The sequence below is a fragment of the Hippopotamus amphibius genome, chromosome 6 (genome assembly GCF_030028045.1).
Source record: "Hippopotamus amphibius kiboko isolate mHipAmp2 chromosome 6, mHipAmp2.hap2, whole genome shotgun sequence".
NCBI classification, from domain to species: Eukaryota; Metazoa; Chordata; class Mammalia; order Artiodactyla; family Hippopotamidae; genus Hippopotamus; species Hippopotamus amphibius.
Window position 1 is genome coordinate 170,476,497 of NC_080191.1, and position 16,579 is coordinate 170,493,075.

Sequence of the window (16,579 nt, forward strand, 5' to 3'; positions counted from 1 at the left end):
GTGTCATCTCCACTGTACACATGTGCTTTCTATCTCTGAATCACTTTCAACTCTGTAGCAAACACAAACAAGGTTTTTTCTTTTTTATAACAACTTTACTGAGATCATAAATCCACCCATTTAAACTGTATAATTCAATGGTTTTTAATATATTCATCACCACCACCAATTTTAGAATATTTTTATCACTCCCCAGAAAAGCCTCATACCCTTTATCAGTCACTTCCCATTTCCTCCCAACCTCCCCATCCTCTAGAAACCACTGATCTACTTTGTCCCTTTACATTTGCCTATTCTGGACATTGCATGCAAATAGCAATTTACAGTAGGTGGTCTTTTGTGGCTGGCTTCTTTCACTGAGCATGTTTTCATGATTTAATGTAGCATGGTCAGTATTAATTTTTTTTTATTGACAAATAACATTTCATCATATACCACACACCACATTTTATTTATCCACTCATTAGTTGATATTTGGGTTGAACAAACAAGATTTTATCACATATTTACAATGTGTCAGCATGGTAGTGGTTACTAGGAGTATTAAGATAAACAAGACTTTACCTTTGAGAGATGTGAGCATAATGTAGAGCTCTATAGCTCAGATCTCACAAGCTTTAGAAAATGCTTTCCTTGAGAGCAGGGAAAAGAATAGGAAGGATCACCAAGTATTTGGTAGCTGGGTTGGTAGGTCAGGATAGAATGGATATAAGGAGAGAAAAGAGTTAAGGAGGAAAAATTAAGGGATAAAAATTGGCCGAAGTTCTGCTTACAGAACTTAATAGATCTTACAACCTCATTTCAAACTACGTATGTTGAGAACCTGTGTGTGTCATTTGCTATGCATTGAGATGCAAAGATGAAGAGATGGCCTTGCCCTTAAGAAGCTCACAGGCAAATAGGGGAAAGAGACAAAAAATTAAGATACAGTATGAAAAGGGCCAAATAGAAGTGAGTTAGAGGTACGATGACCCTCTAGAGGAGCAGCAGATAAACTTTGACTGAGGGGTTAGGACAGTGGTTTTGGAAAAGCTTCATTGAGGAGATTATTTCTGAGTTGAACTTTGAAGGCTAAATAGGAATTCAAGAAATGGACAGGAGACTACAACTTCAGAATTGTGAAATAATAGTATATTTAGCAAATTGCAAGTAACATTACTGGAGTTTAAAGTTCAGAATAAGAATCTGCAGTAGGTAAGGTAAAGCAAGTGTCTGCTCATGAAGGAACTTGTATGCTGTGCTAAGGAATTTGAACTTACTCCTGTAGGTAATGTGATCAGATATACAGTTTAGAAGATCATCCTGATTGCTTTGGAAAGGATTGGTTGCAACAGGGATAGACAGGAGCCACAGGACTAGTTGTGAGATTATTGTAATGATCCAGGTTGGAAATGATGAGGGATTAAAGTAAGGCAGTAGATACAGAGAGGACAAGATAAATTTTAAGTTTTTAAAAAGTAAAGTAGACAATTCTTGGAAATTATCAGGATGCAGAGGATGAGAGGTGTTAAGGATGACTCCAAGGTTTCAGTCTTAGGTAGTTTGTGTAGGTGGGGTGTCTCTCATTCAGATGAAAAATACAGAAGGAAGAGCTATTTTAGGGGGAAGGCATTGAGTTTAGTACAAGTTCAACTTAGAAGGTCTGTGAGACATCCAAATAGTAGTTAGATAGATGAGTTCATTGTTTACATCCATTGAAATGGCAACAGGAATCAGGGAGAATGATTGTTTTCTTTTTCTTTCTTTCTTTCTTTTTTTCTTAACAGATCCCTGGGGGTTAGAATCTTTCTGCTCTGTTCCTTATCCCTTCTTTCTCATACTACATGGTATTCCTCTTGACCCTAGAGCCTCTTCCCTGACATTATTGAAATAATTTGGAACTCAGGAGGATATATTACCATTTGTGCAGAATGTTTGGGTAAATGGGAAATGTTTCTCTGTGTCATTCTGAAACTTTTTGCTGAAAAATGTTTATGAATCCTTGGAAATAGAGTACATGCTGGGTAGCCAATATCAAGTTCTAGTATTATATTATTTGAGTTACCTCCTCTCTCCTATTAATAAGGACATCAGAATCTTTTATTCTCTTTCGCTAGAATTTTGAGGAATAGTGAGTTAATATTTGTGAACATAATCAGGAGAAAGTTTTTATGGAAGCAGTATTGCCTGCAGAAGTTTGTTCATAATTTGGGGGATAATGGTGCTCATTATAAGTTGTAATTTGTGATTGTGATAGTGTTAGTTATAATTCCCATGGACTTAGACACTTTATATGGCATTATAGCCAACCTCTCAGATTAATACAAGTTAATTAATTTTGTTGGCGTAATGAAACCTGTGTTCCATAGAATGGAAGAGAAACTGAACTGATATTGTAGGTTTGTTAAGTGCCTACTCATATGCAAAACATTGTGCTAGTTATTTTGCATATCCTGTTTTATTTAATCCTTATAGCAACCTTACGGAGTAGGTATTAGTATCTTCCATTTTATAGAAGATGAAATGAAAGCTCTAGAAGCTTGCTGTGATTTCATAGCTGTTAAGTGATAGAGCTGGGATTTAGATCTGAGTTCTTGCAAGTCCTAAACCCTTGCCCTTTCATTTATACTTCACTACCAGAGAGTCAAAAGACTTGAAAGCAGTATTATTCCATGAGATTCCTTTGAGGTTAAAATGAAGGAGGTTTGTTTTAGAACATAGGTAGAAATACTTAGTCTTGCTTTTATAAACCTCAGCTTTTAGGGGCACTGTTCTTTAACTGAGAAGAGAGTAATAGGGTGTTTTTAAAAATACAACTCATTCTAACTGGAGGCAACTCTAGAGAATTAAAGATTTTGCTGATCTGTTGTAGCTGAAGAACCTTAGGTTTCATTCTCTATACTTAGGAGGAATCAATTCAGCACAAATTCTAGCCAGGAGGGACAGCTGCATTTGCCTTCTACCTTGGAATGTACACAGGATACAAGGAAGACTGAAGAAACGAGAGTTATGAAAGATAGGACATTTAATGTATCTTTTAAAATTGAGATAAAATTCACATACATAAAGTTCACCATTTTAATCATTTTAAAATGTACAATTCAGTGGTTTTTAATACTGAAAATTTACGATGTTGTAAAACCATCACCATTATCTAATTGCAGAACATCCTTATCAGCACAAAAAGAAACCCGGTACCCATTAGCAGTCATTCCTTCTTCCTGCCTCCCTCTACACCCTGGCAACCTCTTCCTGTCTCCCTCTACACATTGGCAACCGCTAATATACTTTCTCTCTCTAGGGATTTGCCTATTCTGGACATTTCATATAATCACACAATACATGGCCTTTTAAGTCTGGCTTCTTTTATTTAGCACAGTGTTTTCAGGGTCCATCCAGGTGGTAGTGTTTATCAGTATTTCATTTCATTTTATGGATGAATCCTTACAGACGTACTGCTTTGTTTATCCATTCATCAGTTGTGGGACATTTAGATTATTTCCACTTTTTGACTATTGTGAATAATGTTAGGAACATTATTCATGTACAAGATTTTTTTTAAACATACGTTTTCAGTTCTCTTGCTTATATACCTGGGAATGTAATTTCTAGGTCATATGGTAGTCTTTGTCTAACATTTTGAAGAACTGTTTTCCAAAGCTGTGTGCCAGTTTACATTCATAGCAACAGTGTATGAAGGTTCCAGTTTCTCCACATCCTTGCCATCACTGTTGTTGCCTGTTTTTTTGCTTTTAGCTGTCCTAGTGGGTGTGGAGCAGTGTCTTGTTATGGTTTTGATTTGCATTTCCATAATGACTAATACTGTCGAGCACCTTTTCATGTGTTTTTGGCCATTAGTGTATCTTGTTTGGAGAAATGTCTAGATACCTCTTTCTCCTTAACTGCTCACTTCTCTTTCCTGTGTCTGTTCCATTCACCAGGGCCTAACCCTTGATGTTTCAGTTTCTGTTAATTCTTTGTTTTTCTTCCTGGACCTATTAACTTGGCCTTCTAAAGATTAAAGTTCCTAGCTTGACCTGGGCTGAATATCATGCTCAAGAGTTCCATTAATCACTTGCTGATGCTCAAATATGTACATTTCCCACGACATTTATTCTAAATATTTTGTACTTTCCTCAAGTTTTCAGTCTCATTCCAAGGTCCCTGTTTTTTAATTAATTAATTAATTTTTTATTGGCTGCATTGGGTCTTCGTTGCTGTGTGTGGGCTTTCTGTAGTTGTGGGGAGCGGAGGCTACTCTTTGTTGTGGTGCATGGGCTTCTCATTGCGGTGGCTTCTCTTGTTGCAGAGCACGGGCTCTAGGCACGTGGGCTTCAGTAGTTGTGGAGCGTGGGCTCATTAGTCGTGGCTCTCAGGCTTAGTTGCTCCAAGGCATGTGGGGTCTCCCCCAGCCAGTAATTGAACCATGTCCCCTGCAATAGGAGGCAGATTCTTAATCGCTGTGCTACCAAGGTCCCTGTTCTTTATACGGAACTTCATTTTCTTCTTTACTATACTGAGAAAAATTAAGGGCATCAGCTATAAGTTTATACATCTTTCCTCCTTTACGTCCAGTATTATCGTTTTATCACCTTTCCTTTCTTCTGCTTTTAGAAAAATGTGACCTAATTACTTATAGGGCTAACAGCTTCCTCCCTACTCTCCTTTGAGGCCGTTCCCTGTCATTCTTCTAGACTCTTGCTTCCTTAATTATCTGCTATTTTCTTCTCTAGTATTTTCAGTCTGTTCGGCTCCTTTTCCTTTGTCTCAGACATGTACAGATCTCCTCAACTTTAAAAAAAAGGGGAGGGGGGTGCTATTTGATCCTTCTGTCCCCTCTAGGTACCGTTTTGTTTTGGCCGTACATCTTTTTTTTTTTTTTCCCCAAGTCCCCATTTTATTTATGGTAAACCAGATTATTTTCAGTTAAGAATATTGGCAACTGCACGAAACAGATTATCAGATATGTCAGCACGAAGGTATGAGCTGTACAATGGCATTACAAAAAGTCCCCAAAGAAAATAAGATGATAAAAACAGTAATAGAAAAATGATAAAACACAAACAAAATAAGAAAATGCCACATATTTACAGCCTCCCTCTGAAATATGACCTGTGTTCTATGTTCAGCATAAAACAAACCCAGAGAACATTTCTTGATGCACATCACAGATGAAGCTGGTGCCAGCCAGTTTGGGGGGAGAGATTCATTCCGAGAAGGGAGAAATGCAGTTAGCAACTTGCTGGGACTATAACCATGTCTTGGGTCTTCCTGCAGTTCTGTTACTAAAAAATGACACAAAGTAAATGATCCGATGTGGTCTTACAGAAATGACTTGTTTGTCACCACATTTCAGAACAAACTACTCAGAGTCACAGGCACTGGGTCTGGGAAAGCAGAGGTGGATGGCCACGTAGTCAGGTGAGGGATGTTTATCTTTGTGAGGTCGGAGGAGGGAAGCAGGGTTCTGTAGCCTGGACGCTTCTGCACTAATGAGTCTTCTGATAGTCAGCTCGTGGTTTTTTGTTTAACTTCAGATCAATCCTGTGCCGGTTTTTATTCTTTCGTTTTTTATGGCTGCTGTGATGACTCCCTGAGGAAGTAGAAGAAGCAGCCTTCTGAGGTTTCACTCCCTGCACAGATCCATCCAGATCCTCAGGGTCCTCCTGGCTGGGCTCGTTTTCCTGATTGTGGAAGTCTGGAGAAGTATCACTTTCCGTCCCACTTCCTGGCTCCCTCTTTTCAATGAGCTGGTCCTGAACTCCTGCCAATGCACTTACTGCAGCTGCTGAAGTAACTGAAGATTTACTGAAGAGCCGCTCTGCTTCCTTAAACTTCCGGTTCCTTCTATCGTTTTTGCTATTGGAGTTTTTTTGGTTGGTCAGATACCGATCCCAGCCACGAATCATGTTGCCATACATCTGAGTGTCTTCCAGGTAGCTTCCTTCAAAAGCATAGATCTGTCTCTCCAAGTTTGCCAGTGTTTCCGCCAGCTCTTGCTTCCGCTTCACGAGCTCTGCCAACTCCCGCCGGGTGTCCGGGATCTGCGGCGGGGCCGCCTTGTTGTGCATCGCCATGTTGGGCTGAGGCGGGCGCTTGGCCGTACATCTTTAACTGAGAGATTATTACTAATCTGTTTCCTTGTCTTTCAGTTTTATTTAAGGCGCTGGTGTTCTGACTTTCACTAATATATTCTAGAAGGTCTCCAATAGTCATTTGAATCTCCAGATTCAAAGACTGTCAGTTCTTATTTTCTTTGATCTCCACTCCTTTTTAAAAAACTCTTTATTCCTGCTGATGGTACCACAGTCTTATTTTCTTCAGTTCAAAAGCTCAATTATTATAAACGCCTCTTTTTCTCAGGTAACAATGTATTTTCTTTTTACCATGTCTTGCCTATTCTTCCTTCGCAAAATCTTTTATCTGTCACACTCTTTACTCCCACTGCAGTATTAATGGAAAAATCCACAAGTCCATTTCTTCCTCCCTGTAATAACCTCTGAACTGATCTCATTCTAAATTTGCAGAATAACCAGTGGCAACCTAGTAAGCTGGCTTACTGGGGGGAACAAACCTCTGACATGTAGCATTTACTGATTTCTGTGGCTGATTTCAAGCTGCCAATGATTTAATAACCAGCCCTCAAAATATATGAATATTTAACAACTGACTCCAGCATGCCATTGATAATACATTTCAGAGAACACAGTAAGGCTGTCTTTTATCCACATGTACTATTGTTAATAAGTGCAATTTTTTCTATTTGTTTCATGTATTTTTATATTATATATAAACAATGTCATTGAGATATAGTTCATATACCATTGTAATTCACCTATGCTTTTAGAGTGTGCAGTTCAGTGGTTTTTAGAATATTCACAGACTTGTGCAGCCACCATCATAATACATTTTGGAACATTTTCATCACTCCAGAGAGAAACCCTGTACTCATCAAGAGTCACTCCCCATTTCTCCTCAACCCTTCCAGCCCAGTGGAAGCACTACTCTACTTTCTGTCTATAAGTTCTCCTATTCTGGGATTGTATAGAATCCCAGAATAGGGATTAAATAGAATGTATGCAATAAATGGCCTTTTGTGGCTGGCTTCTTTCACTTAACATGTTTTCAAGGTTCATCCATGTCGTAGCAGATATCAGTACTGCATTCCTTTTTATGGCTGAATGGCATTTGTTTCTTGAGGTATAACTTACATACAGTAGAGTGCACAAACCTTAAGTGTACAGCTCAATAAATGTTTATGTGTGTATAGATCCATGTAATCACTGGTGCACTCAGAAGACTCCCTCATGCCCCTGCTAGTCAGTATCCTCTTTCCCCAGATTTTTTCTTTGTTCTCTGGTTTCTATTCACCATAGATTAGCTTTGCCTCTTTTTGACCTTCATGTAGAGGGAATCATAGAATGTCTGTTACTTTGTGACTAGCATATACTTTTAGAAATACAAATTACTGTTAGGCAACTCTTTGAGTACTAACTTCCAGAGGATAAATTGTTTTTTCTAATTTAATCTGTAGGTAAATCTGTAATAACTTCGGAAAATCACACGTTTGGGTCCTTGGTCTGTTCTTAACATCTTCTTAAAAATGTTCTACAAAAAGGATAACACACACATGTCTCCTAAAAATGTTTTTCTTGTAGCTTTAGCGTAATTTAAACTAAGCTTTTATTAGTGCTCTTTAAAAGAAATGTGTTTTAATTTTAAAACCTTATTTTAAAAATATATCCTTATCTGAAATCAACATAAGACAATGTCTTCCCAGTTTCTGAATTTAGCCCAGTCACAGTGTGGTTTGTGTATAATTTAAAATTCTAAGTAAACATCACTATAGCCCAACAGAAATGAAAAGAATTGTAAGGGAATATTATGAACAACTTCATGCCAAAAAAATGTGACAATTTAGATGAAATAGACATATTCATAGAAAGAGACAAATTGCCAAAACTGACCCCCCAAAAAATAGAAAATCTGAATAGACCTATCCCAAGTAAAAATATTGAATTGTCTTTTAAAAATCTTCCCACAAAGACAAAGCCAGACACAGATGACTTCATTGGTGAATTCTATCAAACATTTGAGGAGGAAATAATACCAGTCCTATACACTTTCAGAAAATAGAGGAGAGAATATTTCCTAACCCATTTTATGGGGCCAGATATCAAAGACAAGCAAAAATAGCACAGGAAAAGAAAACTATAGTTCAAATTCCATCACAAACTTAGATGTAAAAATCCTTAACAATATATTAACAAATTCAATCCAAGAACATGTAAAAAGATTTATACAACGTGACCAAGCAGAATTTCACTCAGGAATGCAAGGTTGGCTTAACATTCCAAGATCAATTAATCTAATACACCATAATTACTCAGAAATGCAAGGTTGGCTTAACATTCCAAGATCAATTAATCTAATATACCATAATTACTCAGGAATGCAAGGTTGGCTTAACATTCCAAGATCAATTAATCTAATACACCATAATTAACATATTAAAAGACAAAACCAAAATATGATTGTTTCAATAATGTAGAAAAAGCATGTGACAAAATCTAACACTTGTTCATTAAAAAACTCTCAACAGGGAATTCCTGGGTGGTCCAGTGTCTAGGACTCAGCACTTTCACTGCCATGGCCTGGGTTTGATCCCTGGTTGGGGAACTAAGATCCCACAAGCAGCTTGGAGCAACTTAAAAGCAAAAACCAAAAAAACAAAAAACTCTCAACAAACTACAAAAAGAAGAGCGATTTCTCAACCTGATAAAGGACATCAAAGAAACACTTATAGCTGACATAATACTTAATGTTGAAAGATTACATGTTTCTCTCCTAAGACTGGTAACAAGGCAAGGATATTTGTACTTGCCACCTCTGTTCAGCATTGTACTAGAGGTTTCAATTAGTGCAATAAGGGATAATAAAAGGAAATCAAAGGCATCCAGATTGGAAAGGAATAAGTTAAACTGTCTTTATTCACAGACAACATGATCTCATATGTAGACAATCCTAAGGAATCTACCAAACTGCTAGAACTGATAATTGAGTTTAACAAAACCATAGGAGATAAGAGTCAACTGAAACTACGCTAATATACATACACACATATAAATCAATTGCATTTCTATATACTGGAAAGGAACAATCCAAAAATAAAATTAAGAAAACAGTTACAAAAGCATCAAATAGAATAAAATACTTAGGAGTAAATTTAACAACAATTCTTAAGTAAGGCTTTCCTCTATAGAGGAAAGAGCACACCTGCATTCTTATTTCCTCTTTGCCTGTGAGTAATTGCATGCAATTCGTGTAACTTCTCTGAATCAAATTTTCCTCATCTTTACATTGAGGATACTAACTACAGGAAGTCCCTTACATACGAACCTTCAAGTTGCAAACTTTCAAAGATGTGAACATGCGTTCGCATGTCCAGTGGCATCAGGCGTGGGTGAACTTGCAGCTTGCCCTCCGTCTCCTATTGCTGACGATCCTTCAGCTCTACTGTCTCCCACTTCCTCTCGCTCCTCAGATCAGTAACTCATCTTGCGCGTTCACTCAGTGCCAGCCCCTATATGCCAGCTGTTGTACTACTACTGTACTTTTCAAGGTACTGTATTCTAAGATTAAAAGTGTGTTCTTTATTTTTTTGTGTTTGTTTGTTTTTTATGTATTATTTGTGTGAAAAGTACTATAAACTTGTTACAGTACAGTACTATATAGTTGACTGTGTTGGGTACCTAGGCTAACTTTGTTGGACTCAACGAACAAATTAGACTTACGAACTAGCTCGCGGGATGGAACTCGTTCGTATGTAAGGGACTTACTGTATTGTACTACTTGCCTCACAGGGCTGTTAATGAGAATTAGAACATATTTACAGTGTAAAGCATTACACAGTATTGTATTATACTTAACGCACATGGCAGCTGTTTGCCTTCCCAGCCCATGGTTGAAGTGGTATGAAAATACACTTGTGAACCTTGGCAATTTTGTCACATAGATCAGGGTTGGCTATTCTGCTGTCTGGCAGAGGAGCCATCATTTTGGACCCAGTTAGTTGGGACTGTGCTTAGGTTCCCAGCCACCTTCCTCAGTCGTATCCTGAAATCACCATCAAGACATTTATCTTTCATGCCATGATTTGCCCATTTGGTAAAAAGATGCAATTTTCACTTGTGAGTTTGGAATGCTTTTATCTTTTTTCTTTTTAAGGTTATGAAGCTTTAGGAAAAAATTTTAATCACAGCATATTGAATAACTGATTATTCTTTAAAGCTGCTGTTTTTTGAGTATTTCATTTTGAGTATTATACCATTGAATTTTTCTTTTCCTTCACTTTCCTCTTCTTAAGGGCTTACGGCAACCAGCGCCTTTTTCTGATGAAATTGAAGTAGACTTTAGTAAGCCCTATGTCAGGGTAACTATGGAAGAAGCCAGCAGAGGAACTCCTTGTAAGTAAATGATGAATTATTTTGTTGTTTTACTATTGTTTTTAGCATTCAATTGTATTTTTCAAATATACATCTACTCTCTATGTTTTTCTCTCAGTTTACCTGTAAAAGCTAGTTGAGAGAGGAATTCCTTCCATCTCCCTTGCTGTTGTTTGGAAGGATAACTGTACTCCGTAAAATTTTATTTTTTCTTCTTATTGTATACTTATTTCCCAGTGTTTTGTCACAGCTATGAGATACAGTGGTACCCACTTTTTTTTTGGGCTATCATCACAGCTGTGAGATACAGAGGAGCAGAGACAATAAGATATTAGCTTGCGCTGATCTGTAATCTCGTCTGTTTTTACAAAGGTCCAAATAATATGTCAGACTGTCTGTCCCATTTTTAATAGCCTTCAGAATTTCCCCACAAGTTTTCTGTCAGTCAGTAAACTAGCTATGATGCTGCTGATTGATAGAGGACAAAAATATCCCATGTTGGGAGATGCTCATCACTTAATTTTGTCTTTATTAATGTTATAGTTTTCCAGGTTTTTTAAAGACTTGCTTTATTATTTTCAAAACCCATACTCTTTATTTGTATACTTAGTTTACATCATTAAGTAGCAATTTTGGCCTCATAAATTATTAATATGTATTCTAGATACTCTTCTTGTTTTGGGCAGTTGGTTTTAGGGATCATCATAAATAGAAACTTCCATGAGCATGTGTTATGAATACAAAGTCCTGTAGGCATCTGTTTTTACTTCTCCGTAAGTTCTCCAGTTCTCCTTTTTTTTTCCAATCCTTTTTCATTTCTTACGATTATTGTGGTAAATGTTTCTCTGTAAATGTAGGGCTGGACTCAACCCAGGCAAGCACTAGGGAATAAGAGGCAGTTATAGCCACAAATCTATACATTTTCAGTATATAGAAGATATTTGTAGTTATTTCTTAATTGGGTTTACTCTCTGTTGTAACTTAGGAGTTGTGAAATATGAATAGAAGTGAATGCTGGACAGTGTCAGGCCAGGGATCCCAATACCCTTAGGCTAGATCTTGGCTGTATGGAGTATGGTTTTGGGGTCCTCAGAATTCCAGACAGTGCTTTCCTTTTGCAAAAGTGTTTAGATATAGCTCATTTGATCACAACTCTTCTGATTTATGATGTGATTTTTTGGGTTTGGCTCCTCTTACTTCAGAAATAGGCAGGCTAATGGGGCAGAGTAAAATGACAACAAGGAAGGACAGGTTATATGTAGCAGTGTAGTGGTGGCCAGTTAGACTTCAGAATGCCACTAGACAGTTCAAGGATCACATTCAGATGTGATAGTAGAGCCTGTTGGGGGCAAGAACTTTTCATATACTCTTTAATGACACGCATTCAGAATGCAGTTCCTCACTCAGATCTGATCACGTTAGTTATATTATCCAGCTTGTTGCTAATCTCGCCACGTTACCATTTGTGGTAGGAAAAATGTATGTATGTTTCCAAGTTTTGAAACATAATTAACAAACACTAACTAATCTAATTTCTAAAAATTTTAGAATAGTAGAATTTTACAAGTAAGTCATTTATGAGATTATATACTTTATAGTCTCTTCATTATATACATGAATAAAGGTCCATAGAAACTAAGAAGTGAAGTTTCCCCTACAGTAAAACAAATAATTAGTGATAGGATTAAAGCTAAAATTTACGTTTTTCCATCTTTATGTTCTTTTCATCCTGAAGTGGTACTACTCTTTACAAAGACATTAGTTATAAATAATAGAAGGCCATCAGCAAGCTGATTGTATTTTGGGTGAAACAAATAGTCACAAATTAGCCTATAAAGTTTGCCAGTCTAATTTGACCTCTGGTTTTTCCTTTATCTTATTCTGTCTGTTCAGTTTTATGTTAAATAACCAAGTAGTTGACTGTCTTCATGCCAGTGCCAGACAAGGAATAAACCAATAAAGAATCTACACATGCCATAATTAGTGAAAACCCCTGCCCCCAGGTTTTCAGTTAGGGAGGTTAAGCGAGTACAAAAGGTAAGTTTGTGTAATCTTGGAGTAAACTCACTACTTAGAGATAAAAGGAATACGGCTTGAGAGATGAGAAGATCATCTCTTTTAGAAGATGAAAAAAACCCAGCAGTATGTTCTCTTGGAGAAAGGAAAAAAAAGGCAGAGTCTGAAGGGCAGTGGAAATCTGTTAAAGATAGAATGTTTCAATGGTAGCTATTTGAGAGAATATATCAGAAGAGGTAATAAGTTGAAACTCAGGTCTCTTCTGCTTAAAGGAGACTATCTAGTTACTTAGTCTAGCAGTAGTGAAAGGACTATAATTTATAATCCAAACCAAGACCATTTTTGAGAGTGAAAGCAATTGCTCTTGCTAGTATGCTGGAACAACAGATGTAAGTCAGCAGGTGTAGTCATCCTGGCCAGTAGCCACTTGGTAAAAGAATGGGTAACTCCTGCTTTCTCCCCAGATTTTCAGTTGAACAGTGGCCCCTTCTGGTCATTTGATTAATATACCAGCCTGGGTTTGCCAAAGACTTGCAGTTAAGTCATGGGGAATTGAGAGGTTGGGAGGTTGGGAGATGCTGAAGAGGGCAAGGGGCACATCTGAGATTGGTCCAAGAAAGGGTTCAGAGGTGACTTGACCTAATATGGGATGTTTAACTGCTGGCAAATAGCCACTCAATCAACAGTGTTCTGCCACTATCCAGGAAATGTGTTTACTGAGCTAAATCTCCCTCATCTCACTTTGCCCTTGTTATATACTAATGGCAAAGAAACAACAATACAGTATTCTTGAATTTTATATTCTATCCTTTGTCTTTTAGGATCAAATAGAGTGAGATCATAGCCACTGTGGACTTGTTTAGGAAAGACAGAAGTATGTTAGTTACTTCATGGTCATGATTTCTAGGATGTAGAAGAGAGATTATACTACTCAGATTTTGTTTTGTTTTGCTTTGTTTTATAGATGAGGAAACTGAGGCTTAAAGAAATTAAGATTATAGAGGAATGAGGCTGTTTGGCAAGCTTGAGCTATAACTTTTCTGACTCTTACATCCATCATATTATTTCTCAGTTTTTCATTGTATTGGTGTATTTATTTTATTTAAAAATTTTATTTCCTATATTATAAAATCAATACATTCCCATGGCCTAACATTCATAAAGTACAAAAAGAACACAGAGTGAAATGTCTTCCTCTCACCACTGTCTCACAGCCACCTAGTATACCTCTTATAGGCAACCAGAATTACCAATTTCTTGTGGATATCTAAGCAAATAGTATATAAATCTTCCCACACTTTTAGGGGGTGGATCATGCCATATTCAGTCTTCCACTGTAATTTAGGTTGTTTCCAAACTTTCGATATTACAAACAGTGCTGCAATGAATAATGCAATCTGCATACATGTTTACAAACACATCTGTGACATAAATTCCTAAAATTGGAATAGCTGGGCCAAAGGCTGTAAATATTTGTCATTTGTCTTTTGACAGATATTGCCTAATTGCCTTTCTTAAAAGTTGTACCAATTTATATTTCTATCAGCAGTGTATGATTTCTCAGTTTAAAAACTACTTGTTTATGGATGAAGCTGTCTATAAAGAAAAGTCCATAAACCTCCTGAGAACCCTTGATTCACTGTCCTCAAGGCAGGAAGGAGATGTATCTTATACCTACCTTCAGTATGGTGTATTTGATGAGGCTCTGGCCCTTCTTTCCCAGAATGGTGTAGATGCTCCTACTGTTATTTTCTGCTGCTGCAGTGAACAGCTCTTCTTTTATTCACGTGGTAGAAATATGTTACTAGGACTCAGTAGAGTTATCATTTGAAGCATGATGAGCCATTATTCATTTCATTCTCTGTGTTTATTTTGCTTTGGAATTAGTCTTGTACCCCAAGAGATCATTTCCTGCCTTTTCTTTCATAGTCCACTACCACTAAAAGTAAATTGACAGTCAGTTCTCTGTTATTCTCACTAGTGGACAGGAGAAGAGGAAAGGCTCTAATATAAAGTCTTAAAATATTTATATTTGATTTTCAAATACTTGGTGTATCACCCTCTACTGAGAAAGTGTAACATGCTCACTATGAAGGAGAAGTGCTTAAAGGTGTTCCATCTGTTATCACAGAGCAGGTATTGAAGGTGAATCTGGGACTGAGAAGCAATAAATTGATAACTGGTACTTACCTTCCCTCTTTTTCAATCTCACCCCTCTGAATGACTCTTTACTTTCAAAGCAAAGTATTTTGTTTTCACAGCAAAGCATTAGTCATTGGCAATCAAGGCAGCTTGAAAATGAGAGAGCAAGCTGCCAGAGGATAGTTTAATTATACTCTGTTCAAACATGACTGATGTTTAAACATAAACCAGAGATGAAGATTTTGAAGTTTAAGACATATCTCTTATATAACTCTTCCCTTCACTTCTAAAATAACTTTAAGAAAAAATAATCAGGGACTTCCTAGGTGGTGCAGTGGTTAAGAATACACCTGCCAGTGCAGGGGACATGGGTTCGAGCCCTGGCCTGGGAAGATCCCACGTGCCATGAAGCAACTAAGCCCATGTGCCACAACTGTTGAACCTGCACTCTAGAGTCCGTGCTCCGCAACAACAGAGGCCGCCACAATGAGGAGCCCACGCACCACAATGAAGAGTAGCCCCTGCTCGCCACAACTAGAGAAAGCCTGTGTGCAGCAACAAAGACCCAATGCAGCCAGTAAATTAAAAAAAAAAAATCATGAAATCCGATTACCTGAGCACTTTGGTACAACCAGGCTAACAAAGACAGTTTGTGGATATGATGCCAAGAGGGTCTTTGTAGTCAAGGAAGTCTTCGTGTTATTCCTCACAACCCCAAAACACCCCAAATTAAGGTGAATATCCAGAGAACACCTTAGAAGGGGGTTGTGCAGGGATGGAACAGTCCTACAGTGCCATTTCCATTTGTTAAATATGGAGTCATGAATCAGTGCGTTTCTGTGATATATTCTTTCCTTTGGATTTAGGTGAACGGCCTGTGAGAGTTTATGCAGATGGAATATTTGACTTATTTCATTCTGGTCATGCCCGGGCTCTAATGCAAGCAAAGAACCTTTTCCCTAATACATACCTCATTGTGGGAGGTAAGAAAACTTCTGATGACTTTAGGTGCTGTCCAGAAAAAAATTATAGTAGCCTTTTTCCTCCTGTCTTTATAACCTGAGTACATTGCCTTTTATTTCGGTTTTTAAATATAGTGAAGTATATGAAGAACATGAAGTGTATAAAACCTGAACTGTATAAAACTGGAAAGAGACGCTTCAAGCTCATTGACTTGAGATGGCCAGGATTTCTCTCTCTGGTTTTGGCTGGGTTTCTATAATCTGACCCCCATTGCCCACTTAAGAATAGCATTTGCTTTAGATTTCAGTTTATCATTCTGAATCAACTGCAGTACAGAAGTCTGCTAAGCAAATGTTATGTGGTCCAGTCCAGTCTAATAAAAGTATAATAGGAAAACATTTTTTAAAACTGTTGATTGATGCAGAAATGTGCAGCAGTTTTATTTCAAAGCCAAAGATCATAGTCCTCTGTTGTATCCTCTCCTCTCCAAAGTGTGAACATATTTAGTGAGTGTTGCTCCCAAAGGTTATCTTGGATTAGAAAAAGCATTGTTATCCAGACTGAGCTACATCCAGAAGACTCTTATCCAGATGGGGAGATTGGTTCCAATCCTAGGAAATGGGAGAGGTTGATGACTGAGGAGTGGTTAAGCAGAGGGGACTTTGACTTGAAACCTTATGCTGTGGTGAACTCAGTTTGCAGTGATGAACTAACGCACAACTTCAAAGGCTTCACCGTGATGAATGAAAATGAGCGCTATGATGCCGTGCAGCACTGCCGCTATGTGGATGAGGTGGTGAGGAACGCCCCCTGGACCCTGACGCCAGAGTTCCTGGCGGAACACCGGGTAAGAACCTGAGCACATTGCCCATTCCCTGTTCTGGAATTCCATCAACTTTCAAGGCTTCTGGTACTTGGGCTAGTTTTCCGTTCGCCTTATTTTACTTCTATCTTCTATGTAAATTTCACGTAGAAGAGATGACAGTGTTATTACTTCTAATAATAGTCATCCCGGACATTTTTCTTGGGTTTGA

General features: G+C 37.7%; 2 protein-coding genes across 5 annotated transcripts in view; one reads left to right on the plus strand and one right to left on the minus strand.

Annotated features, from left to right (window-relative positions):
* Positions 1–16,579, plus strand: part of PCYT1A (phosphate cytidylyltransferase 1A, choline) — a 62,168-nt gene that overhangs the window by 36,642 nt on the left and 8,947 nt on the right. For all 4 annotated transcript variants that reach the window (XM_057738071.1, XM_057738072.1, XM_057738073.1 and 1 more), the window contains 3 exons: positions 10,346–10,445; positions 15,449–15,565; positions 16,241–16,392. In XM_057738071.1, the coding sequence (XP_057594054.1) occupies positions 10,346–10,445; positions 15,449–15,565; positions 16,241–16,392 (369 nt within the window). The remainder of the gene's footprint in view (positions 1–10,345; positions 10,446–15,448; positions 15,566–16,240; positions 16,393–16,579) is intronic.
* LOC130855113 (chromatin modification-related protein MEAF6-like) lies at positions 5,128–6,068 on the minus strand. Its single transcript, XM_057738076.1, has one exon. It carries the CDS (start codon positions 6,054–6,056, stop codon positions 5,469–5,471), a length of 588 nt encoding a protein of 195 aa, XP_057594059.1. The 5' UTR covers positions 6,057–6,068; the 3' UTR covers positions 5,128–5,468.